The 16,186-nt window shown below is 39.2% G+C and overlaps 1 protein-coding gene across 4 annotated transcripts in view; it reads left to right on the top strand.

Annotated features, from left to right (window-relative positions):
* MYO16 (myosin XVI) overlaps nt 1-16,186 on the top strand; it is a 568,549-nt gene that overhangs the window by 208,360 nt on the left and 344,003 nt on the right. For all 4 annotated transcript variants that reach the window (XM_005304985.5, XM_065581026.1, XM_042844168.2 and 1 more), the window contains exon 5: nt 7,844-7,952. In XM_005304985.5, coding sequence (XP_005305042.2) covers nt 7,844-7,952 — 109 coding nt within the window. The remainder of the gene's footprint in view (nt 1-7,843; nt 7,953-16,186) is intronic.

Below are 16,186 nucleotides of genomic sequence, written 5' to 3'. Positions count from 1 at the left end.
ATCAGTTACATATTGCCTTTGAATAGTTTCCCAGTGTGCCTCTTAGATCTAGGGGAGATCCAGAGTTCACAGACAACCCCCCGCCTTTGAGACTGTTACCCTCAGTTCTGGATACCTTTCACTTCAAACCTCTTCCTTTTTAACAGGGTTTTCAGGGATTTTTTTTCTTTCTCTCTGTGGTGATACATGCTGCAGGAAATTCACTCTCAACTTGGTAGTGGGGCTGTCTCAGTGTCTCCCTATTAACTGTAATGTTCCATCATTTGCCTTTTCCTGGGTTGTACCATCGTTTGATATGTAAACATTTGGCTTGAGTGGTGCCCCTCCCTCAGGGTGACCAGATGTCCCAATTTTACAGGGACAGTCCCGATATTTGGGGGTTTGTCTTATATAGGTGCCTATTACCCCCACCCCATCCCGATTTTTCACACTTGCTGTCAGGTCACACTCCCCTCTCTGTTGTGAGGTACATTTAAAATTGTAGTACAGGTCATGAGCACAGTATTCTATAAAGACGAATATATAGAGTCATAAACACAGTCTGTATACATATCTCATAATGACCATCAAGTTCAGAACATTACAAGCTTTCATAGAAAACCTTAGTCAATATTTTTTGTTATACACGGTAACATTGTATATGACCAGTTGATCATTTGCTTACTCTTTGGGGTTCATATCCTCTGTTCTCCCCTTGGGGTGTCTCGACTCAACATGGTCATAAGGGATGTATAATTATCAGGTAGTTGCCAAATCAAAGGTACTACAACTGAGGAAATGAGGAAGCCTTGTCTCCCGCAACTTCTGCCATATAAATTTCCCATCAGTATGGATGCAGGGTTAATACAGTCTTACAGCAGTACTCCTTATTCCTATGTCTTTTCTTAACATCACTTTATAAAACCAGCTCTGCAATGGGATGATCAATACTAAAGAAGGACAGGCCTGGTCTGAAGCTATGGATTGGACTTGGAGTGTCCAGATAGCTCATGAAAATGAGCTCCATGACCTCCAGAGACATGCAGGACTTCTTGATGATCATCTATCTCCCCCTGCTGATGTAATGAGGTGTTAACATCTCTAAAGCTACAGTAACAACCATGTAGCAGCTCTTATGTGGAGAAGCAAAGGAGTCAGAGATGAGGTCTCAGTTGTCAGGTCTTTTGTTTTCCAATTTTTCTGTTCTCCAATAACCTCTTGATTGCCTTGAAGGGTGCATTAAAACTTATTTTCCTTTGGAGCAATCTAATTGTAGCCACTGCTGGGAGAGTGCTTGATTTGATCAATGGACAGATTCATCCAGCAAATCCTCTATTCTTTCCTATGGAATGTAATAGCTGTCTCACTAAATCTAAATGTAATGGATATTTGGGAACAAAGATTATAAAATGCTACCCATTTTCATTACCTCATATGTGCAAGGTTAGATGGATATGCTTTGCAGTAGGATAGTTTGGAGGTTCAAATTATAAAGGCAAGTACTAAATAAAGGCTGATAAAGCCTCTTCACTCATCAACTGTAGGACTTAGCTGATGAGATGAACCTGATCTGGAATATATAATATTGATTAATTTTAGTTCCTTGATGAAAGAGATGCTGTTTTCAGACAGCTGTCATGAAGGGCTTACCCGCCAGAAAATCATGTAAGGGAGTGGAGGGGAGGAGAGAAGTTGAGAAGAAAATTACTACTTTCAAAAAAAGTGAATAGTCATATCCCAGTATGCCTTAGTTTCAACTGTTATTCCTTACAGACAGCTGAAAAGGCACTATTGAAACAAAATTGATCAACTAGCCTAGGGATTTATGTTTATTTAGATTTATAAGACATTGAAAAACAGGTGCATATCTCAAGTCCTTGTAGTTATTTAAATGCACAGCTAAACATAGAAACAAAACAGCCATCTCCAGAAGCAACCAAGTTTATCAAATGTTATTGCCTGATTACAGGTACACTCTTAAACCTACAAAGGCATCTGCCTGGGCAGATGGTGCTTCTCATAGGCTGTAGCTCTTCTTGGGTGCTATAATTGTAATTCTCCTGGAGTCAGGTGAATACACAAGAATATTGGCTTTCATTTTAAAACAATTTACATTTCTAGTCCTCATTGTTCCAGAGAAAATATTGATAATATAATTCCTAAAGGCTCAAACATCTAAAGGCTTATTTGGCCCAACTTAAAAAACAATCTTATGATTTCTAAGCCAGTCTCATGACTTTCTGGGGCCTGATTTGTGATAGATTGAACTCTTGGTTCTCCTTTGTGTGACTGTACACATATACATTCCCTTGTAGGTGTTTGTGCACCCAGTACACTTGACTTGGAAACTTCTGCCAGCAGTACCACAAGATGGCACATGCACCCTGGCTCTCCTCATGCTCTCAGGTGATGATATGGCTGCTGCCTCCTTTTCAGTTCCTTCTCACTACCTGTGGCAAGAGTTGGCACTCCCCATAACATTTGCTTTGGTTAGCCAGCATCTCTACAACTTTTAGTGTATAGTGTTAGAATTAGTAGTAAACTAGTTAGTAAGTTAGTTATAGTTTAGTAGTTATCATGAAGGATTTTAGAATGAAAAAATCCCCAGGTTTTAAGCAATTTGCCATGTACATGTTATCCCTATCATGATTAGGAACAAGAGCAGCTTGATTTGTCTGGGAGAGAATCATGTGAGGGACAAATGTTCTATTTATATCTCCTTCCACATCAGGACAGAAAACAGAGGAACTTTCATCTTAAAATCCACCTCATGTAAGAGGTGATGCATCCTGCATCAGAGCCGAGTGCTGACCATAAAGCAGAGGACTCAGAATTGATTAGAAGTGCCCTCCAGCTCCTTCTGTTTCAAAATACAAGTCCAGTGATAAATGTCCTGCTTCATCTTCCCTGTCTGCCTCAGCAAAGCGACCCAGACGTTCTGATTCTGATAAAACCTTGAAGTCTCAAACTTCTCTCAGAAAATCTTCTGGAAGTCCTCCAGGACCAGTTTGAGGCTTCAGAAATTTAAGCGCTCACCGGTTCCATCTGAGGTGGCAACACTGACTCCAGCTCGTTCTCCTGTCTGGGTCTGAAAATAAATGTGGATGAATCACAGTTACATCTGGCACAGCACATAACCTTCACAGAAGCACCACCATGGCCAAGACAGTATTGGTCACAGACCTTCATCAGCACTATGATAACTTTATCCTAATTGAGGATCTCCTGGCTCAGAACCAAGGCAAGTCCCTACAATCTGTCCATGTCATGGTTTGGATGATCTCTGGTTGAATTCTTCTGAGAAATCATGCTCATGAGGGGTTCAGACCATCTTGGTAAGCAACAGAAAGAAATCCATTAGCGCCATGTACACAGCAAAGTGGAAAAGATTTTTCGATTTTGGCACAATCTCAGTATTTATCACCTCATCACACAGAGGTCACATGTGCTGGACTATCTGTTGCACCTGAAATCCTCAGGATTTGCAATTAGTTCTGTGAGCCTTCACCTGGCTTCTGTTTCTGTGCTACATCCACCAATAGATGGGTTTTGCATTTTCTGTCAACCTCTCATTTTCTCAATTTTTGAAAAGTCTACCCAACATTTACCCTCCTGTGTCTGATCCTCTCTCAACTCGTAGGAAACTCTCCTCTCCTGCCTATGGAGAGAGCTTCATTACCGTTATTGTTTATGAAGATGACTTTTCTGGTGGTGATCACTTTTGCTAGGAGGGTTTCTGAACTTCAAACTCTTCTGGCTGATCCTCCTTTCCTGGACTTCCATAAAGATAAAGATAAGGTTTCCCTTAGGCCACACCCGAAGTTTATGTCTAAGGTAGTTTCAGCTTTCCATCTGAATCAATTATTCATTTGCTCGTGTTTTTCCCTAAACTCCAATCTCCTAAAGCTGAAGAAACACTTCATACATTGGATGTTCATAGACCTTTGGTATTCTACTGGGAGCACGCTAGAACTTCTCCCAGGCTTTTCAGAACCTATGCTGAGAGAGCCAAAGGGCAATCAGTGCCCACTCAACAAATCTCACATTGGATTTCTGACTGCATTAAGTTCTGCTACAATCTTGCTAAAGTCTCTCCTCCACTGAGAATAATGGCTCACTCCACCAGAGCTCAGTCTACTTCATCAGTTCTTTCTGAGCAATTTTCCAATAGCTGATATCTACAAGGCAGCGATGTGGTCATCTATATGTACTTTTTCTGTTCATCCCCCAAACTTCTTGTGACAAAGCCAACTTTGGCAAGTTGGTGCTACAATTTCTGAAGTCCCTCCACTTATAAGGAAACTTCTGATGAGTCACCTGCAATGAAATGTATATGTGCATAATCACTCCAAGGGGGGGGGGAAAGGTACTTACCTGCACAGTGACTGTTGTCCTTCCAGATGTGTTGTGCACATATATACATCACATGATGCTCCCACCTTCCCCTCTACTTTGGGCATTATGTGCAGCAGTGTGAAGGGACAGAAAAGAAGGTAGCAGCCACACCCTTTTTATGCCCTCGCCTCAGAACACAAGGAGAACAGGCACAGGCTAAAGTCTGACTTGGGTGCACTGGGCACACAAACACCTGCAGTGGAAATATGTATGTGCACAACATATCTTGAAGAACAACAGTTACTGTATGGGTAAGTGACCGTTTTTGTTGGCAATACCAGAAAAAAGAAGGAAAATGAGATATCTGTCCTAAAGAGCTTACCACCTAAGTCCCTGAACCTACAATTGGGTCTGCTAGCACAGACCTGTGTGCCAGCATAGAACCCCACTAAAGTTGACCCCTCAGTCAGATCTACTAGTTAATGTGGCTGTGCATTGGAATAAGGGTCTATGCTAGAGGATTCAGTTGCAGGATTGGGATCAGGAATGAGAGTAGGTGCACTGTGGGTTTATTTTGTACAAAAAGTTAAAACGCTTATTTATGATTATTGAAAGAAAAAATGATTGTCTAACAACTGCAACAATGAAAATTTTTCTGGTCTTTAGCTTGAAAACAATATTGCAAAACTCTCCACTGTTAAATCTAATTTTAGCAGCTACTTCCTTATTGGTCTGCAACAATCAGAATAACCATGGTAACAGTAATTGATGCTTCTCTTGATCTCCCCACCCCCTCACCTCCTTCCCTTTCCTTTCTCTTCAGAACTGAAGGTACTATTACATTAAAATAAAGGTGTCTCTAATCAGAGGAATAATGTAAGATTATAAATATTTTTATATTAAACACATTCATTGTTCAGTAATTAAATACTTTTTTAAAAGTACATTTGGGTCAAGTTCTTATTTTAAAAATGTGCACTGCTGTTTAGAATTACTTCATTACCCAAGTTCTGAAGCATCTCTTATCTGTCTAGCTGCAAGTTTGACCAAGCTTGACCTCCTGTTTGTGATTGGCTCATCATAAACATTTCTTAAAGAGGTGAACAAATGCAGTGGCATCCCATAAATTTTATGGGATCTGAGGAATTCCATGTCATATCCTTCCCTCTATGAAATTACACTTTACAAAGGGAACTTAAATACCCTTCAGACTAACTTAAATACCCTTCATTTCCTAATTTGTAATGTGTATAAGGAATATTAGTTTCTTAGCTCCAATTGGAAAGAAAATATGTACTGTATAGATAAATGCTTTTTCTTGTGAATGTTGCCTGACATTGTTTGGATGTTAGTTTCATGCAGGAAAAGATATGTACTTTTAGGTTTTAAATTGTGCTTTTAGTAAATAAGCTCTTTAGATAAAAATGTGTGCATTAGTTCTACAAAAAAAAAATCCAACCAATATAAATATGCTAAATACAAAATTATTCTGAATAGTGAAACAATGTAAATGTAATAGTGAAACAACAGTAAAATAAAGGTTAACCAATCTTTTAAAGTAATCCTCTTCTTCAAATCCATCCTCAGAATGTGTTTTCCTCATCTCTCTAGTGCTGATTCACACTTTTGGGACACTTTAATAGAAATATGTATTTTAATGGAATCAGTGTAGAAAATTTTCAAAACATTTCATGCTGTATAAACCTCCCTCCCATTCCCACCCACGTAGACTAATGTCATCCTAACCCAGAAGCTGATCCCCAATACCTATCAAAGTCACTGGTAAAAAGAACAGGAGTACTTGTGGCACCTTAGAGACTAACAAATTTATTAGAGCATAAGCTTTCGTGGACTACAGCCCACTAGTCCACGAAAGCTTATGCTCTAATAAATTTGTTAGTCTCTAAGGTGCCACAAGTACTCCTGTGCTTTTTGCGGATACAGACTAACACGGCTGCTACTTTGAAAGTCACTGGTGTTTTTTTTTTCCATTGACTTCGGTGGGCATTGGATCAGGTCCTTAGAATTTAAGCTCCTCAGCACACAAGTCATGTCTTCTAGTAATAATAACCCCCTCCCCCCATTAGTAGTGCACTTTTGCCATTCTGGTTTAAAGAGAGGCTGTCCTTAGTTTGTAGCTATCACTTTCATAAGAGTAAAAGTAAGCCACACTCTTATCACACAGGCTTCAGCTGGTCATCTACAGGGATAATGAAGGATTTTTTCCCCTCGATGCACAATTGACCGGATGTATTTTGGGTTGTTTATTTTTTATTTTTGCCTGAAACATTGGGGATTGGCTCACAGCTAGAAATAGAGCATCAAATCAGGGCATACTAGGGCTCTGAGGCGGTGCAGAAAATCCTCTTTCTTAGATGCTTGGGTAGTATGTCTTGCTCAGGGTCAAACCGATTACCACATTTGGAGTCAGGAAGGAATTTCCCCCCAGGTCAGTTTGGCAGTGATCTTTGGTGAGTTGCGGAGGGCGGGGGAGGGTCATTTACCTCTTCAGTATGGGGCATGGCTGGCTTGCTAGCATAATCTAGGCATATCTCACATAATCAATTCTCTGCCATTGCAGGGGCCTCAGGGATTGGTGGCACCTTGGCCTTTCCTGTTCTCTGCCTGTGGCACATAATAATTTAGTTTCCTGAGGACTGAAATGTTTTAGTCTCACTAAAGTCACTGAGCTAACTATAGGGGTATCTTGGTCAAGTTCTATGGCCTGCGTTACACAGAAGGTCAGACTAGATGATCTAATGGTCCCTTCTGGCCTTAAACTCTATGAAAGCTGCAAGGAAAAGTAACTAAATGTAATAGAAGTTACTCTTGTTTTGCAGTTGCTGTTGATATAAAGCCACAGGGAGAAATACTGTGTAGAAGTTATGTTTTCTAAAAGAAGATACACAGGACCCTTTACTGCAATAAGGCTTTCCTCAGTGATACAATTATCTTTTTTTTTTTTTATGGAATAGCACAAATCCCTTGTAAAAATAGGATTAGACTGGCCACCATATTGCAACTTGTGACTAATCCTCCTTAACATGGAAAATATGAAATTCTCCCATGGTTCTTACCACCTAGGAAGTGTGTGGCTCCATAATTCTGGCATCATTTCCCCCTCACATCCGCACAAGATAATCAGTCCTAGGCCTCTCCTAAGCAATCTGTCTTTATGCCAAATTTTGAGTGGGATTTGTAATAATATGGACATCAGTCCTTTAGGTAATGCACTACGTTGTTTAAAGCTTGTGACAGAGGTGGTTTTTGTTTGGTTTGTTTTGTCTACACTTTTCATTTGGAGCTTCATTTTCAAATGAAACCATAATGTGAAATAAAATGCTGTCCAGAACAAAAGAAATGTGCCTAACTTCTTCTGGAAATGATCCAAGCCCCCTGAGTTTTACATATTTGTCTATAGAAACTGTAAATTGGCCCTAGTATTTCTGTACTCACAACTTTTGCAAACTTTTTTTACCTGTAGCTTTTAGATCTAAAGATATAAAATGTTCTTAATTATTGCTTTTAGGCTGGGGCCAATGTGCTGCTGCAGGATGTTAATGGAAACATTGCTCTTGATTATGCCATGGAAGGGACGGAATCCAGCTGCATCCTTCTGACATACTTGGAAGAAAATGGTAAGTCAGCTCTTATTTTAGATTTCTTTTCCTTTCTTTCTGGGGGCGGGGAGAAGTACAAGAGGCCAGCTCTTCAGCTGATATAAGTCCGCACTGAAGTCAAAGGAGCTTTTTTGGAAGGGGTTTGGGTGCAATCACAATAATCCTGACTAGGTGTGAATCTTACCCAGCATCTCATTAATATATATAGAAATTGGAAAACCAACAGATTGTTTCCTATAGTAGCCATCTGAGATCTTTTCTCCGTTTATATGGAGACACCAGAATGCTAGTTCAGTGCAGAGAAGCAGCCTAGGGTACTTTAGTAGATAAACCACTTAAATAAACAAACAATTTTGGCATGTCAAATCCAGATACAATCTGAATTTACAAAATACAGCAGTAACTATTTGTAGTTGCTATGCTTCCCTTTCAGATGCAAGGAGCATAGCTTCGGGCTATTGTGATTGTCTTCTTTTACAGACTGTAAAACATTGATCATGCACCTGTTCTCAATGGAAATCACTTATATGAAATTTTACAACTTTCAAAACTTTTCATTTTGCATTGATCTTACATGGATTTGTATTTTTTAATGACAGATGACAGCAACTGTATATCAGGGATACTTTGTTATTTACCGGTTTAATTCCAGACTTAGGTATCATATCTGCAGCAATATTTTGGCTGGAATATGTCAGTTCTGTTACACTTACATTCATTCAAATTGCAGTGAGGTCTAAAGCAATTTATGTGTATGACAGCCATAAAGCCTAAGACATATTTGATAAACAGAAATAAATAAAAGGAAATAATGTGAAGATACATTACTTAAATCTGATCTTAAACGAAGAAATCCATCATAGTTTAAACCAAGTCAAAGCATCCTGCCAATGGACATGTGGGAGAAAAGTTGAGTTAAACTGACAAGAAGATGATATACAATGTGTAGTTATACAAATATAATCAGTGGTGTTTCCAGTGGTTCACATATCATGATATTTTCCATCATCTTGTTTGCCTGTTGCTTGGAGAATTTTTCACATTTCAAGAACTTTCTTGTTGGAAAATTAGATTAATGTGTGTTTGCCAGTTGCATGAGCCGCTTGAATCCTCATTACACTGCACTATGCAAACAGTTGGGGCTGCAAGAACTTTGGCTAAAGTTGCATCCTGCATGCATATTATACAGCAGAATGAATTCTACTTATTATACTACCAGTTCCAATGGCTCTTCATTAAAAAGTTCTCTTGCCCCCAAGTCAGGTTGTCTGTGTGCTATTTTGCTTATAGAAGAGAAATACATAAATATAAATGGCAAATATTTTGGTGCTCATTTCAAAGAGGTTTGCTAGATGCATTTCAATTTTTCTAGATTCAAGGAAAATATATGGAACAGTGTCTTTGTATGACAAAATGTAGATCAGTGTTTATCATAAAGACCATGGTTCTGGATGAGTGGTGGGAGGTTGTTGTAGGAAAAAAAATTAAATAGTGATACATCTGGCTCTGATTGCAACTCAGTGGAATTCTGGCCCCTCTGAAATCAAAACTCCTGTTGATTTCAATAGGGCTAGGACTTTTCCCAATGCAGCTGAGCCGTTGTATGCTGCTGGTACAGATGCTCTAAGCCAGTGGTGGGCAACCTGCGGCCCATCAGGGTAATCCGCTGCTCCCATTGGCCGGGACGGCGAACCATGGCCACTGGGAGCTGCAAATGTAAAAAACTGTCTGCTCTAAGCAACTTAATTATTCCAGCCCCCGCAAGCAGCAGTAGCTGTGTCGGCGGGAGAAGCTCTCCTGGCAACAGTGTTATCCACACTGGAGCTCAGGTTGGTGTAACTTACGTTACTCAGGGTGGTGGCTTATTCACACTCCAAGCGACATAACTTATACCGACTTGAACTGTAATGTGCACGTAGACCCAGTCTGTGATATATTCATCCCAAGGTGCACTCATTCTGCAGTTCGAGATCTTTTATTTTTAATTGGCATCTCAAACTATTTAAACAGTCCACTGGCTTTATCAAGATGACAAGTGAAAAAAGGAAACATTACAGAAAGTATATAGGGTAATCTGGGAAGCATGAGTTATGCTCAATCACCGGGAATGAAAGTGATGCCAGGTTCTGCTCTTTCTGTGAAATGACAAGAGCTGTATGAAAAGAGTACATGATTCCAACTCTCCCACTCCCTGACATGCTCTGAGCAAAAGGCTATTTTTGGAGTAACACTATTCAGGCCTGGAGGAAGTTGAGAAAAAAGTAACTTCTTTAATAAAAAGCTTAACTACATGAATAGGCGAGTTGAAGTGTTCCCTAAGCTAGAGAGACCAGTTAGGATGACTTTCAGAGAATCTCCATAGTATCTTATTGGGTGATGACAACATATAAAGCAATAAAACATGATAACATTATATATTAAGTATCAAAGGGGTAGCCGTGTTAGTCTGGATCTGTAAAAGCAGCAAAGAGTCCTGTGGCACCTTATAGACTAACAGCCATATAGGAGCATGAGCTTTCGTGGGTGAATACCCACTTCTTCAGATGCATGTGAAAAAAGCTTTATATATCAAAGCTTTCAATCCCTGAACATACCTTGAGGACAGGCCACTGTTACCTGTCAATTGTTGAAGAGATGATTAACCATTTTGTGGGATTCATACAAACCATACTAAAACCCAGCTTCCCGAAACTGCAAATTTCACTAAATAAAAAAAAAAAAAAATGAGCAGTATAATCACAAAGCATTTTCATCTTTTACACATTTATCCTAATCTTGTATGTTAAGGCCTGGTTGACACAGCAGGATTAATGCTATCCATTTTGTGTTTTCAAAATAATTCACAGCAGGCCAAGTCGGTGCTCAGCTTTCAGTCAGTAAAACAAAACTCAGGATTTAGACCCACGTCAAAATCCTTTACCAAGATGCATTTTTCCAATAGCCTGTGCCCAGTCACTTGTTAATCAGACTCCTGCAGTTAATTACATACATAAATGAATCTCTCTGCTGTTTTTCTGATTAGTGCCATACATTCTCATGAAAGTCTGGTCTTTTGAACTTACAGTAAGTTCACACAGCCTTCGATTTGTGATTTTGTGAACAACACAATACAGCCTCTCCCCTGCACCACCACTACTAGAAGCCTTGCACTATTCTCCATTCCATCGATGAATTCCTAAGATGTTCTCTTGATGTTTTCCATTGAATCATGCCATCTGACTTTAGCATTAAACAAAACTGGCAATGGAATGCAGAAAATATTCTAGTAACTGCCTCTAATTACATAGAAACAAAATCAAGAGTTTTACATATAATTAAAGACTCAGTTAAAAATTAAACTGAATGCTACTGTCTTCCCAATCTGATGATTCAAAGTAGTATTGGAACAATTAACTTTGCAGGTATAGAAAACATTGGTAATTAGAGAGCTTTAAAGTTATGGTAAGTTACGATTTGTGTATTTTTATTTTTAGATCTCATCACTGTGGTACCTAAATCCATCTCAGTTCATAGCTAATCTTTAATCAGAACATAAAAATGTTTTCTAAATACTTTATATTGGAAAAGCAGAGTTATTCAGTCCTACTTATTGGACCTCTGCTGGGGACTATAATTAAAATGGCAGTCCCATAATGAGAGACAAGGCCATCTATGGAGATACTAAAACAGTGGTGTTTACTTGCCATTGTCACAGAGTTTAAAATCAAATGATCTAGTCTGAGCTGTATGTCGTAGGCCACTAAACACCACACAGACACTCCCTCAGTAACCAGAACTGGTCCAAAATACTACAGCCTCAGGAGACTCAGCTCTTATGTGCCACAGACCGAGAATAAGGTGCACCAATACATGAGGCCCCTGCAATGGCAGGGAATTGGTTACATGAGATGTACCCAGATGATCCTAGGAAGTGAGCTGTGCCCCATGCTGCAGAAAGGAAGGTGAAACCCCCCAAGGTCCCTGCCAATCTGACTTGGGGAAAAATTCCTTCTCAACCAGTAGAATAGGGATTTGTAAAGAGTGTTTCCATACTTTACACACACACACACAGAGTAAATATTCTTTAGCTACAATATCTATGGTACATTTCATGAGGTTTTTCATTTTTATATTCAAAGTGTTGCTAGAAGTCCCTGAAAAAAAAATTCTGAGATTGAGGGAAAAGCTGAGCAAAAAGACTAACGTATCTGAGATCCAACAGAGAGGTTTCTCCTGAATCTGTGGACACAAACTCCCTTCTCCATTGTTCATTTTAACAACAAGATTTAATATGGGGAAGGCCTGAAGTGCTAAATAACATCCATCATATTAGGTGCATATTCTCCTTCCTTTTTACCTTTTAATATTCCCTAATTTGCTGAAGATACCATAATTTAAATAAATTTTCTCCTATGATATCTGTTTGTGCATTATCCACTAATCTTTGCTCTTTATTCTCCTGTTATTTTGGTCTTGTGCTAGTCTATTAACTGGCTTCTGAGTGTAAAATTGAAGGATTGGGTTTCTTTCTCTATTATTCTACATAATGTTTCTCTAGGTTGCCCTATTTTTCTCTTTCCAGGTGGTGTCCATAGTATCAGTTGCTGTGGAAATTGTGTTGGTGGCATCAAATATGTCCATCATTGTCATCTTACCATATTTGATGTGTTAGGTTGTTTTACTCTACTTAGAATTTCTGATGTAACAAAACACTCTTTCCAATGGACTCTAGTTCTTCTGTAGGCATTTATTTTGGAATGAATTTATTGTCTTATCAATTTTTGTTGTAGATTTCTATGACTCTGCTGTATTAAGGAGGACATACATGGTGCCTGTATTAAAAGTTTGTATTTTTGTGACAGTACCAATCACGCTACTTTTCCAAATATTTTCTAGGTTATGAAAGTTGTTGGCTGCTTTTGATATTCATTGCCTAACATCTGGCATTGTGTCACTAACATTGCACATCTCACTCCCTAGTCAGGTAAAATGATTTACTACTTCTAGTGTTTCTTCGGCCATTCTAATGATAATTTTTGGGACATTGAAGGTCATATATTTTGTTTTTCCCTTGTCAATGAGCAAACTAGCTTATTTTGCTGTATGGGCCAAAAGCTGGGTCTTTTCTTCCATTAAGCAATGTGTTGAATTAACTAGGACAATGTCATTAGCAAAAGCAAGATAATCCAATTGTGCTTCATCATTTGTCCATAAAATTCCTTGGCTTTCTTCTATGGTTACTTTCTTCATGACATCATCAATGACCAGTGCAAATTACAGTGGGGACATAATACACCCTTGCCTTACTCCAGTGGTCACTGCAAACCAATGACTAATACTGTCACCTTTTCTGATTGCACATTTGTCATTATGACATAGATGCTTGATAACTCTAACTATTTTTGCTGGTCGTTCATAGTATGCCACAGTTTTCCCAAGACCGTCTCTGTGTATGTTTTAAAAGCATTCTGGAAATCTATAACATTTATCACAATAAGTGCTTGTCACTCCGCACTGTGTTCTATAATGTGTCTGAAAAACAATATGGTCTTCACATGGCCTCACTGGTCTAAAAGCTGCTTGTTCCTTCCTGAAGTTCTGTTTGTTTCTTGATGACATTGCATACGATTTTCCCAGGCACTGAGAGTAACGTGATCTCTGTCCACTTACTGCAGTTGGTAAGGTACCGTTCCTTATCAATTTTACTATAAGGCTGCTCTTTGGCTGGTTTGGGTACTTTCCTTCATTTCATATTCTATCCAAAAACACAAGGAAAGTCTGGAGATCATTTCATCACTTGTTTTAAGCATCTCTTCAGTAATGTTATCCTCTTTAGCTGCTTTGCCATTTTTGAGTTTACTGATGGCTTTTCTAACTTCTCCCATTATAATAACTCAAATCAATATCAAGCTCGATTGGTAGTCTTCATCACCAATATCTAGTAGTTTGTTTGGTCTTGGCCTATTTAAAACAGCCTGAAAGTACTCTGCCCACCTTTTCCTTTGTTCTCCTCTACTAAGAGTCCTTCCATTTGCACTTTAATAGGGCTCCAATACTGGTAAAGTTTCCTTTTAATTGTTTGATTCAAGTTGTAAGATCAAATCTTTGGTTAGCATCTTCAGCGTCTTGATATTTTCTATCAGTACATGCCCTTTTATCTCTTCCAGCACATCTTTTTACCTCTCTGTCAAGAGCTTCTATCTTCTTGCCACTTGCTACTCTCTTCACATGTGTTAGCACTGATAAATTTTGCTTTACACGTCTCTTTTCCACTGTTGCATTAGTAATTCATTTTCCCCTTTTATATTTCGTTGTTATTTGAATGGTCTTTGCACTTTCTAGATACCACTTTCTGATGTTTTCTCACAAAGTATCAGGATCTTGGTTTTCTTCTGTTCATGCCAGGAGAACCATTGACCTGTTCTTCATTTCAAGCTGAAAAGCACTTTTTGTGTTTGGGTCTTCAAATTGTACACTGTTGATGTGTGGTCTTATTTTAACTTTCTTCTTCCTCTTTAACTTGACCTTTAGTTTAGCAATACCAAGATTATGGTCATTGCCCACACCTGTTCCTGTGTACCCATGTACATCTGCCAAAAAGCTGTAAAGCTTTCTTGAAATACAGAAGTGATCTACCTGGTTCTTTGTAGTACCATTTGGGGGAGTTCCATGTCATGTTATGAATTTCTTTATTAGGAAATATTGTTCCATCTATCACCTAGGTAATTCACACCACAGATTTCTGCTAATTATTTACCCTTTTGCCACACTTGCATATAATTTTATCCAAACTATCATTGTTACTTCCAATCTTTGCATTACAATCACCCACATTCACTAGGATATCATGTTTGGGGACCTTGCATAACACAGATTACAAATCATAAAAAGCATCATTTTCATCATCTAGCTTTTTGTTGGTTGGTACATAGCATTCTGTAACTGTTTGTTTAAAGAATCTAGTGTGAAAGCAAGAGCTAATAATTCATTCATTGACTGATTTTCACTCAGTCAGTGCCTATTGTGCTTCATTCAACAGCATTGCTACGTTTCCCATCTTCATGTCTATCATCCACATTCCTGGAGAAGATGATGGTCTTATTTGTTTCTCTAAAGTGTAGTTTGTTCATCTCTGTCCATCTATACTCATGGAGTCCAAGGACATCAAGATGGTATCTATCCTTTTCTTTAATTATCTGAGCAGGTTTAGCAGCTTTGTACATTTTTTCACATTCCAAATCCAATTTTCAAACTGATCTGGCCTTGAACAAGGGACTTTTCAGGATATTATCCACTAATGCACAGATATATAACAATGCAGCTCTTATTAAAACAAGTTGGAATTAAATGGTTAAATCTCTAGTAACTACTTTGAAAATGTAGGCTTACATTCTGTGGGATATTGCCCATTTTTGTGGATTTTCAGACACAAATTTCAGGGCTGACATTTTTTTGAAATGTTTTGCATTTCATGCACATATTCTGTTTTCCTGTATAGAAATCACAGTAAAACTCAGCTTAATTATAGCTTACTGTAGTGGCATTGTAATGCCTAATGAAATTAATCACTACTTGAAGAAAGCAGTAAGCAGTCTCCGCTTGCCTAAGGGCAATCTCTGGGTACCCTAAACATTCTTTATGTTTGGAGAGAGGTGCTTCCAGTTTACTTTAGGCTTCATTTAATGCACAGCCTTGAATTGAGAGGAGAAATGGTACTCCAATGCCCAGTGGGAGCTTTGGGAAGCATCATGCTTCAAGTGGGCACAGTGCCTCCTAGAGCATAGGGAGAATGTGGTCTCTGTGCCCTCCTTGAAAAAGTTCAGTATCTGCTCTCTTCTAAGTCTGGCAACCATCATTGGTTAGAGTATAGTCACAGACAGGGCCATGAACTTCCCACTCTGTCTGACTATTTGGGGAAGCTAGCACTCTAGAGGTCTTCACTCTGTGAAGTGCTTGACTTCAGATGAGATTGGAAACTGCCACTGTGCCTTGTCCCCACAAAGAAATTCAGTGGAATGAGCTCCTTGTGTTCTTGTTCATTCCTGGCATGCCCACCACAGTTGCCAACTTTCACATGGTAAATAAGCAGTCTGGGACTGTGGTGGGCCCGCTGTGCACCCCTGACACTCTCCCCCCTTGCGCTGCTTGCCTCCCCCTTGCCCCTGCTTGCTGGGAGCTGATCAAAAAAAAAAGAAGCAACAAGCTGCAACCAGGGCCGGCTCCAGGCACCAGCCTGGCAAGCAGGTGCTTGGGGCGGCCGCTCCGGAGAGGGG

Source organism: Chrysemys picta, chromosome 1, assembly GCF_011386835.1.
Source record: "Chrysemys picta bellii isolate R12L10 chromosome 1, ASM1138683v2, whole genome shotgun sequence".
NCBI lineage: Eukaryota > Metazoa > Chordata > Testudines > Emydidae > Chrysemys > Chrysemys picta.
The sequence above is the reverse complement of the archived record's forward strand: the minus strand, read 5'-3'. Positions and strand labels throughout refer to the sequence as shown.